General features: G+C 48.8%; 1 protein-coding gene across 11 annotated transcripts in view; it reads right to left on the bottom strand.

Moving 5' to 3' along the window:
- Nucleotides 1–595: 595 nt before the first annotated feature.
- SLC23A2 (solute carrier family 23 member 2) overlaps nucleotides 596–16201 on the bottom strand; it is a 136549-nt gene continuing 120943 nt past the window's right edge. For all 11 annotated transcript variants that reach the window (XM_027621029.2, XM_027621030.2, XM_027621031.2 and 8 more), the window contains 4 exons: nucleotides 10538–10667; nucleotides 9738–9875; nucleotides 7130–7225; nucleotides 596–5276 (listed from right to left, as the gene is read on the bottom strand). In XM_027621029.2, the coding sequence (XP_027476830.1) occupies nucleotides 5044–5276; nucleotides 7130–7225; nucleotides 9738–9875; nucleotides 10538–10667 (597 nt within the window). In that variant the 3' untranslated portion in view covers nucleotides 596–5043. The remainder of the gene's footprint in view (nucleotides 5277–7129; nucleotides 7226–9737; nucleotides 9876–10537; nucleotides 10668–16201) is intronic.

Below are 16201 nucleotides of genomic sequence, written 5' to 3'. Positions count from 1 at the left end.
CATGGCCCCAAATGCCAGAGATGAAGCAGGGATGGAGACAGGAATGGGGTAACTCTTAAGTTTGCTCTAAAGGAAGAAATACACGGGAGTCCCTCTGCACCCACGTTCATGCCCCACCAGGAGGCCTGACGGAATGAGCTTTCACCAGCGGCTCTCAAGCTCAGCCCCAGGCCTTTATGGCATCCACGCCTCAGCGGTCCTTGCCCCAGCACCGATCCTCGGCCGGGCTGAAGCTGCTCCGGGAGCCTTTGGTCCCACCGTGTGGACAGACAGCTTCCCTGTCCGGCCTCCAGATGTCGCTGCCTTAGTAAGAGACGCAGTTTCACCCACAGTCCAGCAGGGTGCATTCCGGAATGGAAGGCTCACTCAGGCTTCCCCCCAAGACGCCTGCTGTGGTTCTCTGGGCGCAGAAACAGAGGATGCTTTGACTCCTGCTTTCCTCCTTTTAAGTCTTCCAGGACCCCGACAGCGGTTAACATCTGAGGCTTGCCGAAGCGAGTTTTTTATTAGTCAATTTCCCTCCCCTAGGTGATGACTTTTAATTAATGGCAAATTTCTTAAAGACCAGCCAAAGAAGGAGGCACAAGAACACAACTGCGTCCAGGAGAGCTTTTATTTGTACGGAACAGTTTTAAAAATACAGAATAAAATAGCTTTATCTCTACTATTATTCACAACATCTGGTCCAAATATTACATATTTTTAAAATACTTAAACGTTTAATGAAGCCATGTTAGAAAAACAATATGAAAATTCTTTTTAAAAACTCCATAAAAGAATTACACATCTCAAAAAACAACCCCACCCCCAAATACCCTCGGTATGCAAAATAAAAATAAAAAACAAAGAAAATCCCCGAAAGGTAGAGAGCCAAAGTCAGTCACAAAAACTCAAGGAAAATATAGGCATCCCCACTCCTTTAAGAACAGTCAGAAATTTATTAATGTGTCAAACAAAGGTTATTACCAACGAACAGAAAAGGGTATCAACTTGAACTGTCAGTAAGACGGCAACACTGGTGAGGGTGCCCTACATGCCAGGAAACAAACACAGCACGTCTAAGGACGCTGGATGTGGCTCCTGTGGAGTGAGGACGAGGCACGGTCAAGAACAACCTCAAAGGACAGGAATGTGTGTGAGGCTGCTGAAAAGGGGTGCCCAGCGCTAACGTGCTTTCCACGTCCACGGGTGGGAGCTGAATGCCTGCCACTGCGGGCGGTCTTCCTGCGCTACTCGGGATGTGACTGCAGGTCAAGTGGTGGGTGTCCAAATCCTAAGGGGACAGAGCACCACACGCACAGCGTGTGAAAACCCCAGGCGCTTCTGAGGCCAACTACCCCACCCCCGAAGTCTCAGGCCCCACCCACAGCCACAGCTCGGCACGGCGACAGCATGGCCCGGCCCCAGCCAGGTACCGGAATGAGGCTTCTGCCACAGTTACCTATCCACCTTCCACCTGACCTGGCCACGCCTGCCACATCGGTATTATGGAAGATTATAACTGCCAACTTCAAGTCGAAGTTGCCAGTACCGGTATTTCAGCAGGGCCGTGAACTAAAGAAGGAACAAGTTAGCTCATGGTGATAAAATAGACGCATGGGTAAATAAAGTATACACACATACTAGAGATTCATCAATGGAGAAATTCTATTATCACATGACATTGTCATGAAAATTATATCATTCCCTCCCTGGAAAACTGTGACTATTATCCTGGGTAGAAATGTTATTTTACTATATGGAAATACTGCAAGATTCATGCATAAACCAAGTCGTCATCATGAAAGTCATTATTCTACAGTATAAAGCAAATCCTGTGTGTGAATTTGTTACCATGAAAATGGGAAACCATCGGGACTCATGACGCTTCATTCTAGCTGGCCTGGTTAAGCCACTTCTCTTGCCCTCACCCATCACCAGAAACTTACTACAAGTTAACATCCGAAACCCTCTTAAAAAAGAGTCTGTATGAACCAATCTCAGTTTAATTCCCTAATGAGACAAAGACTGGAGCCATTTCCCATTATTCGGTCAACCATGTTAGATGTTTTATTAAAACCAGTGGTGGGATCTCCCTTGCCACCCACCGTGATGTGACAGCCATCTACTGTCCTTATACTTTCTACTTCTCACATCAAGTCCCCCAAGGTGAATGTAAAGATGGTGGGTAGGTGGTCACTATGGAAACTGGAGTCTGAATGCCCCGCCCAAGGACATTTACATCCCAAACCCTTTGAAACATTCTATTGGCCAAACAAAGCATGGTGGGTACCTGGCCCCAGTAGTGCAGGCCAACCATGGAAGTGGGAAGTGCACAGACGCAGACTAGGAACAGCCACTGTGTTCTCCCAAACCTCCCTTTCATGCGTGTGCTAAAGCCTAAGGAGCAGACGAATACATATTTCTCTTGATTACAGACTCATTCTGTAGCATATTTGCCAGCAGGAGGACCACTATCTAAAATGGCATTAATCATCAGGAGACTCCAATCACTCAAGCCGAGGTGAGTTTCACAGGCTGTGCAGAAAGTACCAGACTCAATGGGCCCTCTAGTCGGGCTGCCCTCTTTCCTCCCCACTTCCTGTACCCCCCCTTCCCCCTGCCTTAGGGAATCTAAAAGTTGGCCCCAACGGAACAAAAAGGGCGAAAACCCTCATTTCTAACAGAACGTGGGGGTACAGGGCTTCCCTCCACATTTAAAAGCTTGCAGAAGACATCCCCCAGACCAGCACACTTGGAACCACCCAATAAAACCGAGCCCAAGGAGGGGTTTTCAGAAGGGAGTGGGTTTCTGGATGTCTGAAGCATATCCTGAGTGTCACGCACTGGGAGGGAAGATGCCAGATTGAAAGTTAAGATTATCCAATGGTTCACATGCTTTTATTTGGATATTTGGTCCTTCTGCTCCCCTAGAGAGCTAGAATCTCTGGCATGTTTAACAGTTTTCCCCACTTTTCAGAACAGAGAAATTAGAGATGCTGAGCAAAAAACCCAAATAGAAGGAAACTGAGAGCGACTCGGTGCAGGAGGGCCTTCGGCATTGAGTGCTTACCAAGTTAAAGGGATGAAAGTCGTTAGTTAACCAGTGTGCTTCTAAAGTTAACTATGCATCAGATACAATTTTTAAAAACATACAAAATTAAATGTAATTTAGAATCTTTTTTTTTTTTTTTTTTTTTTTTTTTTTTACTTAATCTGCAACCAGATCTTGGCAAACAATGCAGTGGCTGTAAAACTGTTCTTGCCAGAATACGCCTTGAAGCCCCAAACTTCCCAGGAGTCAGGGAGGCTAGGGGGACAATAATGCTGCCAAGGACATCCCAGCGTGGTGGAGCAGAGCCAGCTGTGGGGGCAGCGGACTTATCCTGTGGACACAAGGCAGCTGAGAACCATGCCCTGCTGTCAGAGACAGGAACACCCACGGCTGTCCAAGGCTCAACCAGGTCAAGGAGCCGCCTAGGAAGCACCACCTCACACGGTGAGGTCACTCCTTGGTGTTTCAGGGTTTTCCTTTGGCTGACAAATTTCAAACCAAATTCCACAGAAGTCATTTTTTCACAGAGGATTTAGTGTTATTAACAAGAACTGGACGGAAGGGGCCCTGCCAACTGCTTTTTGTCACCACCTTCTGCAATGACTTAAATAGGAAAGGTGCATTTGGCCAGGGGGTCTAATCTTCCCCTCTGCAAAATTAAGATCCAGTGGACACACAACATGACAACCCACACACAGTCTCCTTAAGCCTTAAGTGCCAGAAAAGACTCGAAACAGAACTGCAGTGATGAATTTACCAGGATGCCCGACCCTTCAATATGGCGGCTCTGTTGATTACCTGCCCCCAGCTTCCCTTCTTCACAAAACAAATTCACGTATAACTTAACCCATGGTTTCTGGGCTCTGGTCCAGTAGTCAGTTTTGATAAATAGATTAGGCATTACAGTATTTACACTTTCATGGTATCAAGCAATACAAAACACAACCACAATAATGGTTACTGGCCTTCAAAAGCCATGACGACAAGCTTCCCTGATGGTGTCCACAGCTTTACAAATGCTGGTTCTTTTCTTAAAGGGAGGTGAGGGGTAGGGGACAAGTAACAGGGATGCACGGTAAGAGGGTCACATGGAAAACACTGATTTCAAAAAACCTGCTATAGTCATAACATTAAATAGGAATAGAATCTTGTAATTTATAGACAAGCGCAACAGTAACCGACATCCACATGATAGCAGAGTCAAGACTCCCATACACATCTGCTTAGTGCCCTTGTGTGGCACTCTACCCATCACACCGGCCCAGAGTGACAAATGTCAGATAGAGTGTCTCAGTCAGAGTGACAAAGAAGCCTATGAGATGTGCTGGCCCACCCTGGGCCGGGGGCACCAAGATAGAGCAGCTGAAGACCAGATATGACTTCAGGTACTTCCCCTTTCCCTCCAATCCCCCAAACAGATGTCGGTTCTAGTAATACCTGTACAGAACTTACCCACGCACAGACATGGGCCGGGGGTAACCATGTCACGGTTTTCAATCAGGTCAGTAGCGTCCTCCTACAGGAGGATCAGGGAACACAGAATCACCTTTGACCCTCAGCTGTGACAGTGTGAGGAGACTGGTGTCCCTTGACCAGAGGGGGTCTCTGCGGGTTGCAGGCCAAAGTCAAATAAAACAGAAGCAGGTCCAGTGCTTCTGGGACAGAAAGCCCCTGGACCATGGCAGCGGCTCGTGAGAAAGCTAGCCCAGGGTGGTAGGAGGAGACCAAAACCAAGGAACCGCTGTGGATTTCAAACACCCACTCCCACAGGAGGATAGGAAGTTCAATGGATGCTCTCAAGGGCAAGGGGTAGGGCTTAAATAAGGAGACCAGTGAGACACGATAATAGACACGATCACCACCCACAACAAAAAAGCTATCTGTAATCGTCTTAGCCCTGGGTGCAGAAGGTAAATGCAGATATACAAACATATATGTTACTGCTTGTTACTCAGCAAGGAACTACAGCTTCATGCCTCACTGCGGCTGGGCCACAGGGTGACCTACAGCTATACTGTGGCCTGTGAGTCCTCGTCCGAACTCCGGCTGGTGGCACTCTTCCCGAGGCCTTTCCACGTGTAGCCCACAAAGGTTGGGCTGATGGGTAAGTAGCTGAAGCATCTGTATTTTTTAATAATGTTCATGCCAAATGGCAAATCGTAGGATTCCATGCCATCGAGCGACTTGCTCCCTTTGCCCACACCCTTCTTCCATTTCCTGATTCCTCTTTCTTCTGGAGTACCTGCAACACACACACACACAGACACACAAACACACACACAAAACAATGGAATAGAATGTTTAGCTTGACAGTTCCACTGAGAGTTGAGATGACCAGTGTGCCGTCCCACATACGGAACCCGCCAGGACAGCAAGGAGCCCTTGTCGGGGAGTTGACGGCACTCGGCCATCCAGGTGCCTGAGCCAGAAATCTAAGAATCGCTAACCCATCCTTGTTCCTTTGGCTCCACATTCAAGCGATCTGATGGTTCTGCCTCCTCCCTGTCCTTCCACGTGACCCATTTCCTCAACTGTCATTGTTGAGGTCCGGCCCGTGCCACATTTCTGCTTTCCAGGGTCATCATAACGGTCCCTCCCTTACTGGCTGGCTGCCCTTCCATCTCCCTATCTCCTTCCCCAAATCCGTTCTCAACAAACAACAAAAGAACTTCTGAACTGCAAACGTGATCTCTACAAAAAGGGACCCAGTCTTCATTGTACAATTTACAATGCCTTCAACAACTGGTCAGGACAAACCACCCCCCATCTAGGCATACCGAGTTTTATCCTACTTTGTGTGTGTGTGTGTGTGTGTGTGTGTGTGTGTGTGTGTGAGAGAGAGAGAGAGAGAGAGAGAGAAAGAAAGATGGGAGGGAGAAAGGGAGAGGGATGCACTCGCTTGTATTCCCCACTTGTCATGTCCCTTCTGTGAGGGTGAACTTCCACTGGCGTTAACAATCGGGGCCACTCTATACCCTGACAGATGAGTCAGGGAGAATGATCTGGGCCCATAGGGCTCAGCAACCCCTGAGCCCTGGGCTGATCTCATAAATCTTCTCAGTGCAGAGAGGCGCACTGGCACCTGCTCTTGGCTACATGGGACACCAGACAACACACTTCTCTGCCCAAGCCTAGATGATGAGTTCGAGTCCATGGTGCAGTATAAGAAACATCATTATTTCTTACATCTAAACTACGCCCTCCCATCAGTGTTTCTGTAGCGAAGCTTTCATTTCCATCTGTCTGACTCCTGTGCCTCTCTCTCAATTCGCTCAGATGAGGAGCATGTGTTAGTTATTGACATCCATGAATCTAACATGTACCACGTATTCATGCACATGAACACATCTGCCTGATGTGTTCATCCCTAGTTTCCCCAGCAACCTCTTCATTGAGGCTTTTTGGAGGTGTGCAGTCTTCAGGGCAAATTCCTCAACAAAACCTTCAAGCTCAAGAATAAGTATCAGCATGTCTTGATGGAAGGTCAATCTACGAGCGTGTCCATAGCAGCACTTTCCAACGGCACCAGCAGCCTCCTCTGGGAAGCTGGGAAGGCTGTGAGGCAGGGCCCACAACACATCCTCGTCCAGGGCCCAGCACTGGGCATAGAATGCTGAGGAACAAGGGTCCCGGGCGTCAGAGAAGACAGCTGCCTCCATCTATCCCTCAGTCACCAATCCTGGCAACAGCCTGCGCCCACCATACTCACCATCTTTTGGTCTTAGTTGGTGGGGGGCCTGCCTCAGGAAGGAGGGGGAGGAACCCCACGGGCTGTCAGCAGCTCAGAGGAGTGTCTGAGCAAGCTGATGGAAACCGCTGCAGAGACTGAGGCCAGCTGACAGGAGGCAGGCAGCCTGGAGAGTGCCCGTGGGTAAGGGACTTCCTGCTTTCTCCTAACTCAGCAGGGAGGAAAAAACCCACTAGGTTTATCAGCAAAAAACGGATTCATAAAAGGAGGCTGAGAGTGTCTTAACCACTTAAAGACCGTTTTAACCAGCGATGGCTTTGAACTGATTCACTCTGCCAGCTTCCGTATTTATTTGGCAGAACGAGTACTTCCCATGTGGCAAAGGCATGTTGGGTATGTACACATACCTGGGATGGTGTTATCCAAGATAAAAGCCACGCAGCCTCCTACAAACATAGCAGTTGTGAGAAGAACATTCAACACCTGATCGATTCCTGTTATTCCTGGAAACAGAACACAGTGGTAGGGTCACTGCCACAGCCAGGAAGAAGCACTGGGGCGGGCACCAATCACCAATGTGATGCATGAAAGTGCAAATTTCTATTGTACAGGAGCAGATAAATTTTTGCCAGTAACATTTTAACTGTTATAAATAATTTCAACAATAATCAAGAGATTATCTCTATAAGGAAAACTCCCCAAGAGTGGGCCATAGAAGACAAATCTAAGAGTGAAACTCACCCATAATGAACTAGAAAGCCACTGGGGCGTGGTGTTAGCAGATTAAGAAAAAAATTAATAAAAAGATGGCTGTTGTAAGGCTGAAAATATCACAAAGTGAATAAGACGACAATGAAAACATTTGTGGTATTTGGAATCAGATAAAGGGTTTCAGAATCCTGGATCACTGATTTGTGCTTAGCTGCTTTTAATTAGGAACAATTGGATGTATATAAATGAACTCATATGAATATGATATATTAAAATGTAAAAAGCAGCAAGAATCTCCTTGTTATCAGAAGCTCCCACACCTGGGTGGCTCAGTTGGTTTCGGACCAGGTCATGATCTCAGTGTCGTGAGATCACGACCTGCGTCAGGCTCTGAGATCAGCGGGGAGCCCACCCACCCCCGCCCCCGCTCACATATGTGCACACCTGAGCACGCTCTAAAATAAAATAAATAAAATCTTTAAAATATATGATCATCAATGGAAAATAACAAGTGTTGGCAAGAATGTGGAGAAACAGAAACCCCTGAGCATAACTGGTGGGAATCAGCTTGGCAGTTCCTCAAAACGTTAAAACCTAGAATTACTCTATTTCCCAGCAATTCTACTCCTAGGTATATACCCAAGAGAACTGAGAGCAGCGACTCAAATACAGCTGATGCCCACTACTGGCAGATTCTGTATTTGTGAATTGACCTACACCCTCAAATTTATCTATAAACCCAAAATGAGTACTCCTGGCTTTCACACTCATTCACAGAGCAGCACAAACTTTGGGTCACCCAACATGTGTGATCCCAGCCGAGATTAAACTAGGTAATGCTCTGCCTTCTTGTCTCAGCTCTCACACCTCATCTCAAGTGTGCTTGCAGCAGTCTGTTCAATAGCACTTCCCCATTTTTGTGGTTTTGGTTGGTGATTTCGTTGTTTACGAGGGCCCCCAAGTGCTGTCTACTGTTCCTAAGAGCAGGCCTCCCTGAGGCCGTGCTGTGCTGTTAGAGGAGTTACCCTGCTGTTGGCTGCTGCTCCCCTAGAAGGGGTGGGTCAGGATTTGCTAATTCCATGCTCACAGTGACTTTCCAGGACACGGCTAGCTGAGTGAGGACTGACCACACTGGTACACCACTGTTCACAGCTGTGCTGTTCACAACTGTCAGAGGGCAGGAACAGCCCAATGTCCATTCCTGGACAAACGGATAAATAGATTATGGTGTGTGTGTGTATATACACACACACACAATGGAATATTATTAGTCATGAAAAGGAATGAAATATTTTTACATAAATCTCAAAAACATTATGCTAAGTGAAAGAAGCCAGACATCATGTATTGTATTATTCCATATATGTGAAATATCCAGAAGAGGTAAAATCCACAGAAACAGAAAGCAAATTGGTGGTTGCCTGGGGCTGGGAGAAGGGGGCTAATAGGGATTAACTGCTTAATGGGTGTGGAATTTTATTTTGGGGTGAGGAGATGGTTTTGGAAACTAAATAGAGATGGTGGTTACATGACATCGCAAATGTACGAAGATGGCACCGAACCGTTCACTTTAAAATAGTTAATTTAATGTTATATAAATTTTACCTCAAAAAATATATATATAAAACGGTCCCCAATTCTGCATAAAATGTCAACAGCAATCGTTTCCCATTGGGGGCACCTGGGTGGCTCAGTCAATTGAGTGTCCGACTCCTGATTTCTGCTCAGGTCATGATCTCAGGGTCGTGAGATGGAGCCCTACATCAGGCTCCCCGCTGGGCGAGGAGTCTGCCTGAGATTCTCTTTCTCTCCCTCGCCCTTTGTCCCTCCCCTCCTCTAAAAAGCATGGTTCCCTTTTGTTCATTTTTCATGACTCAGGTTATTAAAATAAAAAGGTGTTAAAAAGGTTAATCTTGAATTCAACGCAGTTATATAATCCCAGTAGAAAGACATGTATTTGAAAGTCTATGAAGCTGAGTTTTAAGAAATTATACATTTTCATAAAGCATTAGTCTGACAAATTAAAAGGTTTTACACACAGGCCTTCTCCCAAAAGACAGGGTCCCAGTCAATAAAGACCTTAATGTGCACATGAGTCACGTGCTCACGCCAGCTCATACCAGATGTGCAGTGGGAGTTTCCAGATCAGCGGCAGCAGAGCAAGGCTTGAATGAAATACATGGATGAATGTCTGAGGAGACAACTCCTGAAGTTCTAAAGCCCTCTCTGACTGGGGATGGGCTGTCTGTGAACCAGCAGCTGGGGTTCCAACTACCCCCAAGATTCGAGGCCAGTTTTCCTTACCTGTGACGAGAGGGTTCTGTCTGAGGTAACTTGGAAGGACAAGCCCAAAGAAGATCGAAAATCCAAGCACAAAGAGGTTCCGGGAAGAATTTAAGTCGATGAACTGCAGGTTGGAGAGCCCAACAGCTGTGATCATTCCTGGAGAGAAAGAGCAGACGGCAATTTGCACTGAGCTCACCTACAGACAGGTGACGGGCCACACACAGCCTCCCCACATCGCCCCTTCTCTGTCCCACCAGAAACCACCTGGGACACAGAACAGTGACAGGACATGGTCGAAACGGGACCACCTGGCTCTCTGATCCAAATGACTCTTGGCCTAAGCACCATCTGGACTGACACAGGGACACAAACATCATATGACACTTTCTTTAGACCAAGCAGAAAACTAAGAACATGAGTTGCCCCCTGAGAACCTCTCTGCAAACATTTTGATTAAACTGGGAAACCCACCAGAAGACCTGGACCCTGACCACAACTGGATGGCACATAGATCATGTCAAATCCCATGGTAAAAATTGTCAGTTTTAAATGGCCACTAGGGGAGAATTTAAATTGATTAGATAAACCAATTAAAGATTATGGTCATCTTATTTTTTCTAGAACAAGTATGCTCCATTTGGTTCTACCTTTAACATAAATTCAACTCAGAGATGGATGGAGATTTTTATGCTTTCAAGGTGTATCCCTTTGGATTTTTAAACAGAAATGTATTATTACCTTCCATCTCATGGAAGGGATTCGCTAGCAAACGTGAAGAGGAGGAGAGAGGTCAGGCTACCAAGGAAACGGGATTTTACCGAAGAGAGTACAGAAGAGGGCGCCGAGCACCGGATCCGGGAGGGAGGCGAAGAGGGCACTAAACTTGCCGATCATGCCCAGCGCCAGCATGAGGGCCGCGCCGTACTGGATCACCCGGCGACTGCCGACCTGGGGACATACCAGAAGCCAGACGGCACTCAGCGCCAGTTCTGCACCCATTCTCATCCAGTGCCCCCCCCCCACCCCGGGGGGCAAATGTGACAAAAGCCCCAGGCAACCCCTAGATTACTCTTCAAACTTTTAGTGGAGAGGTCTCGTCAGACAATGAGGACTGATCTCAGGGCACAGTTACTATAAAGACACCCAGAGTGAAGAGATTCCCTCTCCTCTTTCTTATCCTGCCCCCTGTTCCTCCCCCACCCCACCTCCCTGGGAGGAAGGCAGCACCAGGGCTCGGCCTCTGCTTCTTGGCGCCCTGGGTGATGTCACTGCAGGCATGGCCCTGCTCCGGCTCTGTCCCGGGTTTCGAATGCCCCTACAGTCAGCGGCTGGGATGACCTTCTAACGTCAAATGCAAAAACCCCACTTCAACCTGCTTTTCTCTTCTGGGCTCTTGGAATCACCCTTTACCAAGTTAACCCACCCCAAAGCTGATTCACCTTCGTCTCCCATCTTCCCCACACCCTGAATCAGACAAGAGTCCCAGATATTTCTGGAATCCCCTCTCCTCAGGATGTCTTGCCCATGAGAGGAGGCACAGCCAAGAGGGCAAGGAGTATGGATTCTCAGTGCCCCCTGCCTGGTGTGTACCCCACTCCACTCTAACCATGTGACCAGGACAAGTCACTTGGCCTCCCTGGGTGGCGGGATCCTCGCTTTTATAAAGATAAACCACGAGGTTTTGCTTTAGGGGTTAAATGAGACAAGATGTAAAACAGTGTGAACACTGCCTGGCAAGCATGAGGCTGTAATGACAGCCTCCCACCTGGGCTTGCTGACTCTGGCCTTTCCTCTGCCTCCCTGTCCTCTCCATTGTGGCAGAGTGACCTTTCAAACACTGTGATTTGGGAGGTCAGTGCCCTTCTGCCCCCCTTAAATCCTCTGGTGCTCATGAAATAAAACCCCTTCTCAGCCATCCCCAAGCCTGTCTACCCAGAACACTCTCACATCCTCCGTTCTGGCTGGCTCCAGATACATCCTTCGAAACACTACTCAAATGCTACCTCCTCTTTAAAAAAGGTCTTCCTTGATGCCAAGGCTCTGCTCTCCCACACTGGGCTTCTGCAGAACTATTATAATATTTTCCATGTGGTCTCATCTTTATCTGTTCAACCTTATCTATGCCTTCTAGAAACTTCCACCTAGCCTGCTGTCCCCCAGGCAGTGGGATGTGAAGCGGGCACTAGGCTCAAGGATCCTGCACTGCTGGCCCCTGCTGTATGCTGCCTCTTCCAGGAAAGTACCCCGAGGACATAAGCTGAGTAAAAGAGGTTCCCGAAGCGCCCGGGGAGTGTCTACAGGGCTTCAAGTGTGATTCCAGTGAGAAGACAGCCACTTAAATTTTAAGTAAAAGGAAATGAAACCTAAGTGCTAGTCCCCCAGTCAGCTGCACTAGTGCCTACTAGTTCAAGTGCTCCGGGGCACACACGCGGGTGGCCGCTGCACAGAGGAGCAGCGCAGGCGAATGCAGGCTGTGCCCGCCACTGCACAGGGCTTCCGCTGCCTGGTGCTGGGCTAGGCCTTCCAGCAGCATCTCACGGGACCCAAATGCCGACTGGTTAAGAATCAGAGAAGACTCTTACTGAGCCAACGAAGGGATGGCTGTCCAGCTCGAATCTGGGCCAGCTGACCCTGGAGGCCAGGCTCTGCTGCTACGATCTACCCCCCCGCCCCCCCACACACACACATCAAGTGCAGGGAAGCAGCTAAAAAGGGCACGCAAACTGGAGAATTAAGCAAAAATGACCTCTGCTGGGTTGCATTACATGATAAGGAAGCCTGCCATTTTCAGCAAACATTTTTGGGAACCTACTATGTGACTAGCACTTGTTAGACAGGAGGGGGAGGGGAATACAGAGATGAGTAAGCCATAAACTTATGATCAAATCACTGTACTGCTGCCAATGTTATGCTGTGTGGGCACCCAGCACGGAGCAGCAGCTCTGAAGAGCTGCGAAGGGCTCCCCAGGGATGGTCTGGAGGGATGAGTAAGAGCTCCCTGGATGAAAAGCATCCAGGCTGTGCAAAGCCCACCTCCCAGCAGATCAGATGTGCCAGGGGGAGGGTGAGGCTGGCCCCAGGGACGCTTGAAACAATAAATCAAATATGAAGATTATGCATGGAAGGCTGATCTGCCTTAGACGCTCAAAACAAACAAGAAGCAACTCAGTGACTATCAACCGAGTGCCTATTATACACTTCTGTTTGCAACACCAGAAACACAGGCCTAATCCCTGCCCCCCAGTGCTTACACAGAGCCTTTGCCTCTCCTCTCCTGCTGCCCACTCCCTGGAATCTCTTCCCTAGCTCCATTCTGACCTCCTTGAACTCTAACTTTACCTCCAGGGCCATCAAAACATTGACACCTCATTTCTGACTTTCCAAAGCCTTCAACAGTGTGGAATGCAGCAGAGGAGAAATGGCATTCCTCTGAAGAGACTGCACTGTCAGGGAGGTGGGGTTTATTCAGTCCCTGGAAATAAACTTAGGGCTAAATATGAAGCAGGGACGCTACCTACTGCTTACTGTGAACCTACATGCCCAACTCTGCTAAATGCATTACATCAGTTTACTAATTCCAATGCCTGGCAAGCTGTCTATATATAGACAAGGGCATGGAGACTCAGGAAGGTGATGTAATCTGTCCACAGTCATACTGGGACAAAGTGATGGTACCAGAGCTGGAATGCCATACAGCCACCTCCCCACCCCATCATGCCACCCCTTTCTGCAGGACAGACACTGGAACACACTCAGAAGGGAAGACCTACACCAGGAATCCCAACTGACAACCTCCAAGCACGCAACAGGCTCACTGGCAGCCTAATCTCCTGATCAAACAGCTGAGAATCTCCAGGTACAGAGAACGTCACAACTGGACAAAGGGTAACAAGTATCACAGCTGCCAGGACATGGAGGCAGATCCTTGAGAAGAACAGAGATTACCTTCTTTCCACAAGCCCTGGAAGTCTGACACAATGGCCCGGACCAGTGCTGTCCACAGAACTTTCTACAAGGATGGAAATGTCCTGGATCTGTGCTGCCCATCGACAGCCACTAGCCATATATGTGACCACTGAACCCTTAAAATGTGGCTAGTGTGATAAAGGAACTTAATTTTTCATTTTACTAACTTAAAAGAGCCACATGCAGCTACTATCAAATCGGATGGCACAGATCCAGGTCTAGAACTGTCAGACTTCAGAGCTGACAGTTCTACTCAGACAAGTGATTTGTCCCAAGTCCTTCCACTGGATGAGGGGAAGAATACAGCGTCCAACTCGTGCCTCCTTCGTCCTGGACAGAGTCCTTCCAGTGGCCGCATGGCTGGGCCAAAAAGAAATTTCTGCTGCAAGTCCCACTTCCCACCCCAAGGCAGCTATGTAGATGGCTCAATTATCCCCTGAGTCAGGGCAATGAAAACCAATTCAAGAACCCTGAATGCATGCCACCTTCGCCTGGGGATAGTAATCCAAAGGGGTTCAGAGGGAAGATCAATTAGCTCATTAGAAAGTGCTGGCAGGTTGCCTTTTCAGAATAAACTGGCACTGTTCAAATTGTAATAAAGATAATTATTCCCCAAACCACCTCAGTGGCATTTCAAGAATGGAACCTCCACGAACAACACCCCCTACTCCCTACAGTGACCCTGGTTATGTTACGTGATGTGATGATCAGCCTTAAAGGGGTGCAGAATGGGAGCTGGCTTGTTAAACTGGGTTGCCAGAAGTCCCTCCATCTACAAGAATTTTACTAGTATGGTATTTCGGATTCGTTCTAGGTCTGTCCACAGGGTCAAGGCAGCAAACTGGCTAAAGAGAAGCATGGCCCTTAGCTCTGTGTGCTCGGCATTGGCCTCTCCCCACGGGCAGTGCCAGGACACAGCGATGGCACTGGAGGACACGCCCGACAAGGCTGTGTGCACACCAGACACTGGGCTCTGTGAAGGCCCCACCAACTTTCAGGGAAATGAACGTGTCAGGACCATGCTCCCTTCTCACCTGGACTCGCAGTCAGGATGAACCAAACAGTCTCTGGTTTCTTTTCATCTGGTTATGGAATCTTGTAGGGAGCAGGGAAGCGGGGGTATTTCTAATCTTACAGAGGTCAGACAGCTCGAGAAGGTGGCAGCTCGCCCCTAGGTTGTCAGGACACAGGGCTCGGGTGAGGGAAACCTGTGGCGCACACGGCCATCCCAGCCAGCAAGCAGGTTCTAACCATGTCTGGCTGCCCAGCGTACAGCAGCCGGGGCGGAGGCACGTTCCAGCCGTGCAGACAGTGCGCTCTGGCTAAGGCTACTGGGATCTAGAGTGCAGTAATAAATGTGAAAGGCCTAGGAGCAGGTTCCTTACAGAAGCTGTGGGGTGGGGCAGCTCCAGGTCACAGGTCAGTGTGGAGAAGGGGTGCGGAGGCCTGTGGGAAGGACTCCAGACCCAGACCCTGCTCAAGCTGGGGGACTCGCTGTGGCCTATCAAATCCACTAACTCCATGCCAAGTTTCGTCTGAAAGAGAAGGTCTCTGCTGCTTTGGTTGGAAAATCACATTAATTCTTTACTGTAGGATGGATGTTTTCCTGTAAGGAGTGGGATCATCTCACATCTAGAACTAGTGCCATCTTCTCCCATTTCCACCTCCTCCCCTGACCCCGAGGTCCACTCTCATCATAACAGCCAAAGTGAGCCTTAAAAAATACCCTGATGGAGGGGCGCCGGGGTGGCTCAGTCAGTTAAGCACCCGACACTTAATTTCAGCTCAGGTCATGATCTCAGGGTCGTGGGATCAGGCCCCATGTTGGGCTCGGCACTGGGCACGGAGGCTGCTTAAGATTCTCACTTTCTGGGCGCCTGGGTGGCTCAGATGGTTAAGCGTCTGCCTTCGGCTCAGGTCATGATCCCAGAGTCCTAGGATCGAGTCCCGCATCGGGCTCCCTGCTCCTTGGGAGCCTGCTTCTCCCTCTGCCTCTCTCTCTCTCTCTCTCATGAATAAATAAAATCTTTAAAAAAAAAAAATTCTCACTTTCTCTCTGCCCCACCCCCCAACTTGCCCATGTGTGTGCACAAGCATGCGCCCCCTCTTGCTCTCTAAACACCCCCCAAAAAAACCCCAAAACCCTGATGGAGCCACAGCCCAGGGGACACCCTTCCTGTCTCTGGCAGCTTCTGGGGCCTGTGTGACCTGGTCCTCCATTACCTGGAGGATGTCATCTGCTCTTACCAACCGCCCCCGCCCCTCTTGCCTCAACGGCCTCTTTGCTGATGGGCAGCCTGCGGTCCTGCTCTCATGACAGGGCTTCATGATGGCTCTGTTCTTGGCCTGAACGTCCTTCCCCAGGGGGCCTACATGGCTCCCTCCACCTGCCCTGTTCAGTTCCTTGCTCAAGGTCATCTTCTCAGTGAGGCTTAGCCTGACCCTATTTCACACTTACCAGCCCTCACTCCCAATACCCACTCCTGCCCTGTGTTTTTCTTATACTTACTATGCTT

Source organism: Zalophus californianus, chromosome 8 (assembly GCF_009762305.2).
Source record: "Zalophus californianus isolate mZalCal1 chromosome 8, mZalCal1.pri.v2, whole genome shotgun sequence".
Taxonomy (NCBI): domain Eukaryota; kingdom Metazoa; phylum Chordata; class Mammalia; order Carnivora; family Otariidae; genus Zalophus; species Zalophus californianus.
The sequence above is the reverse complement of the archived record's forward strand: the minus strand, read 5'-3'. Positions and strand labels throughout refer to the sequence as shown.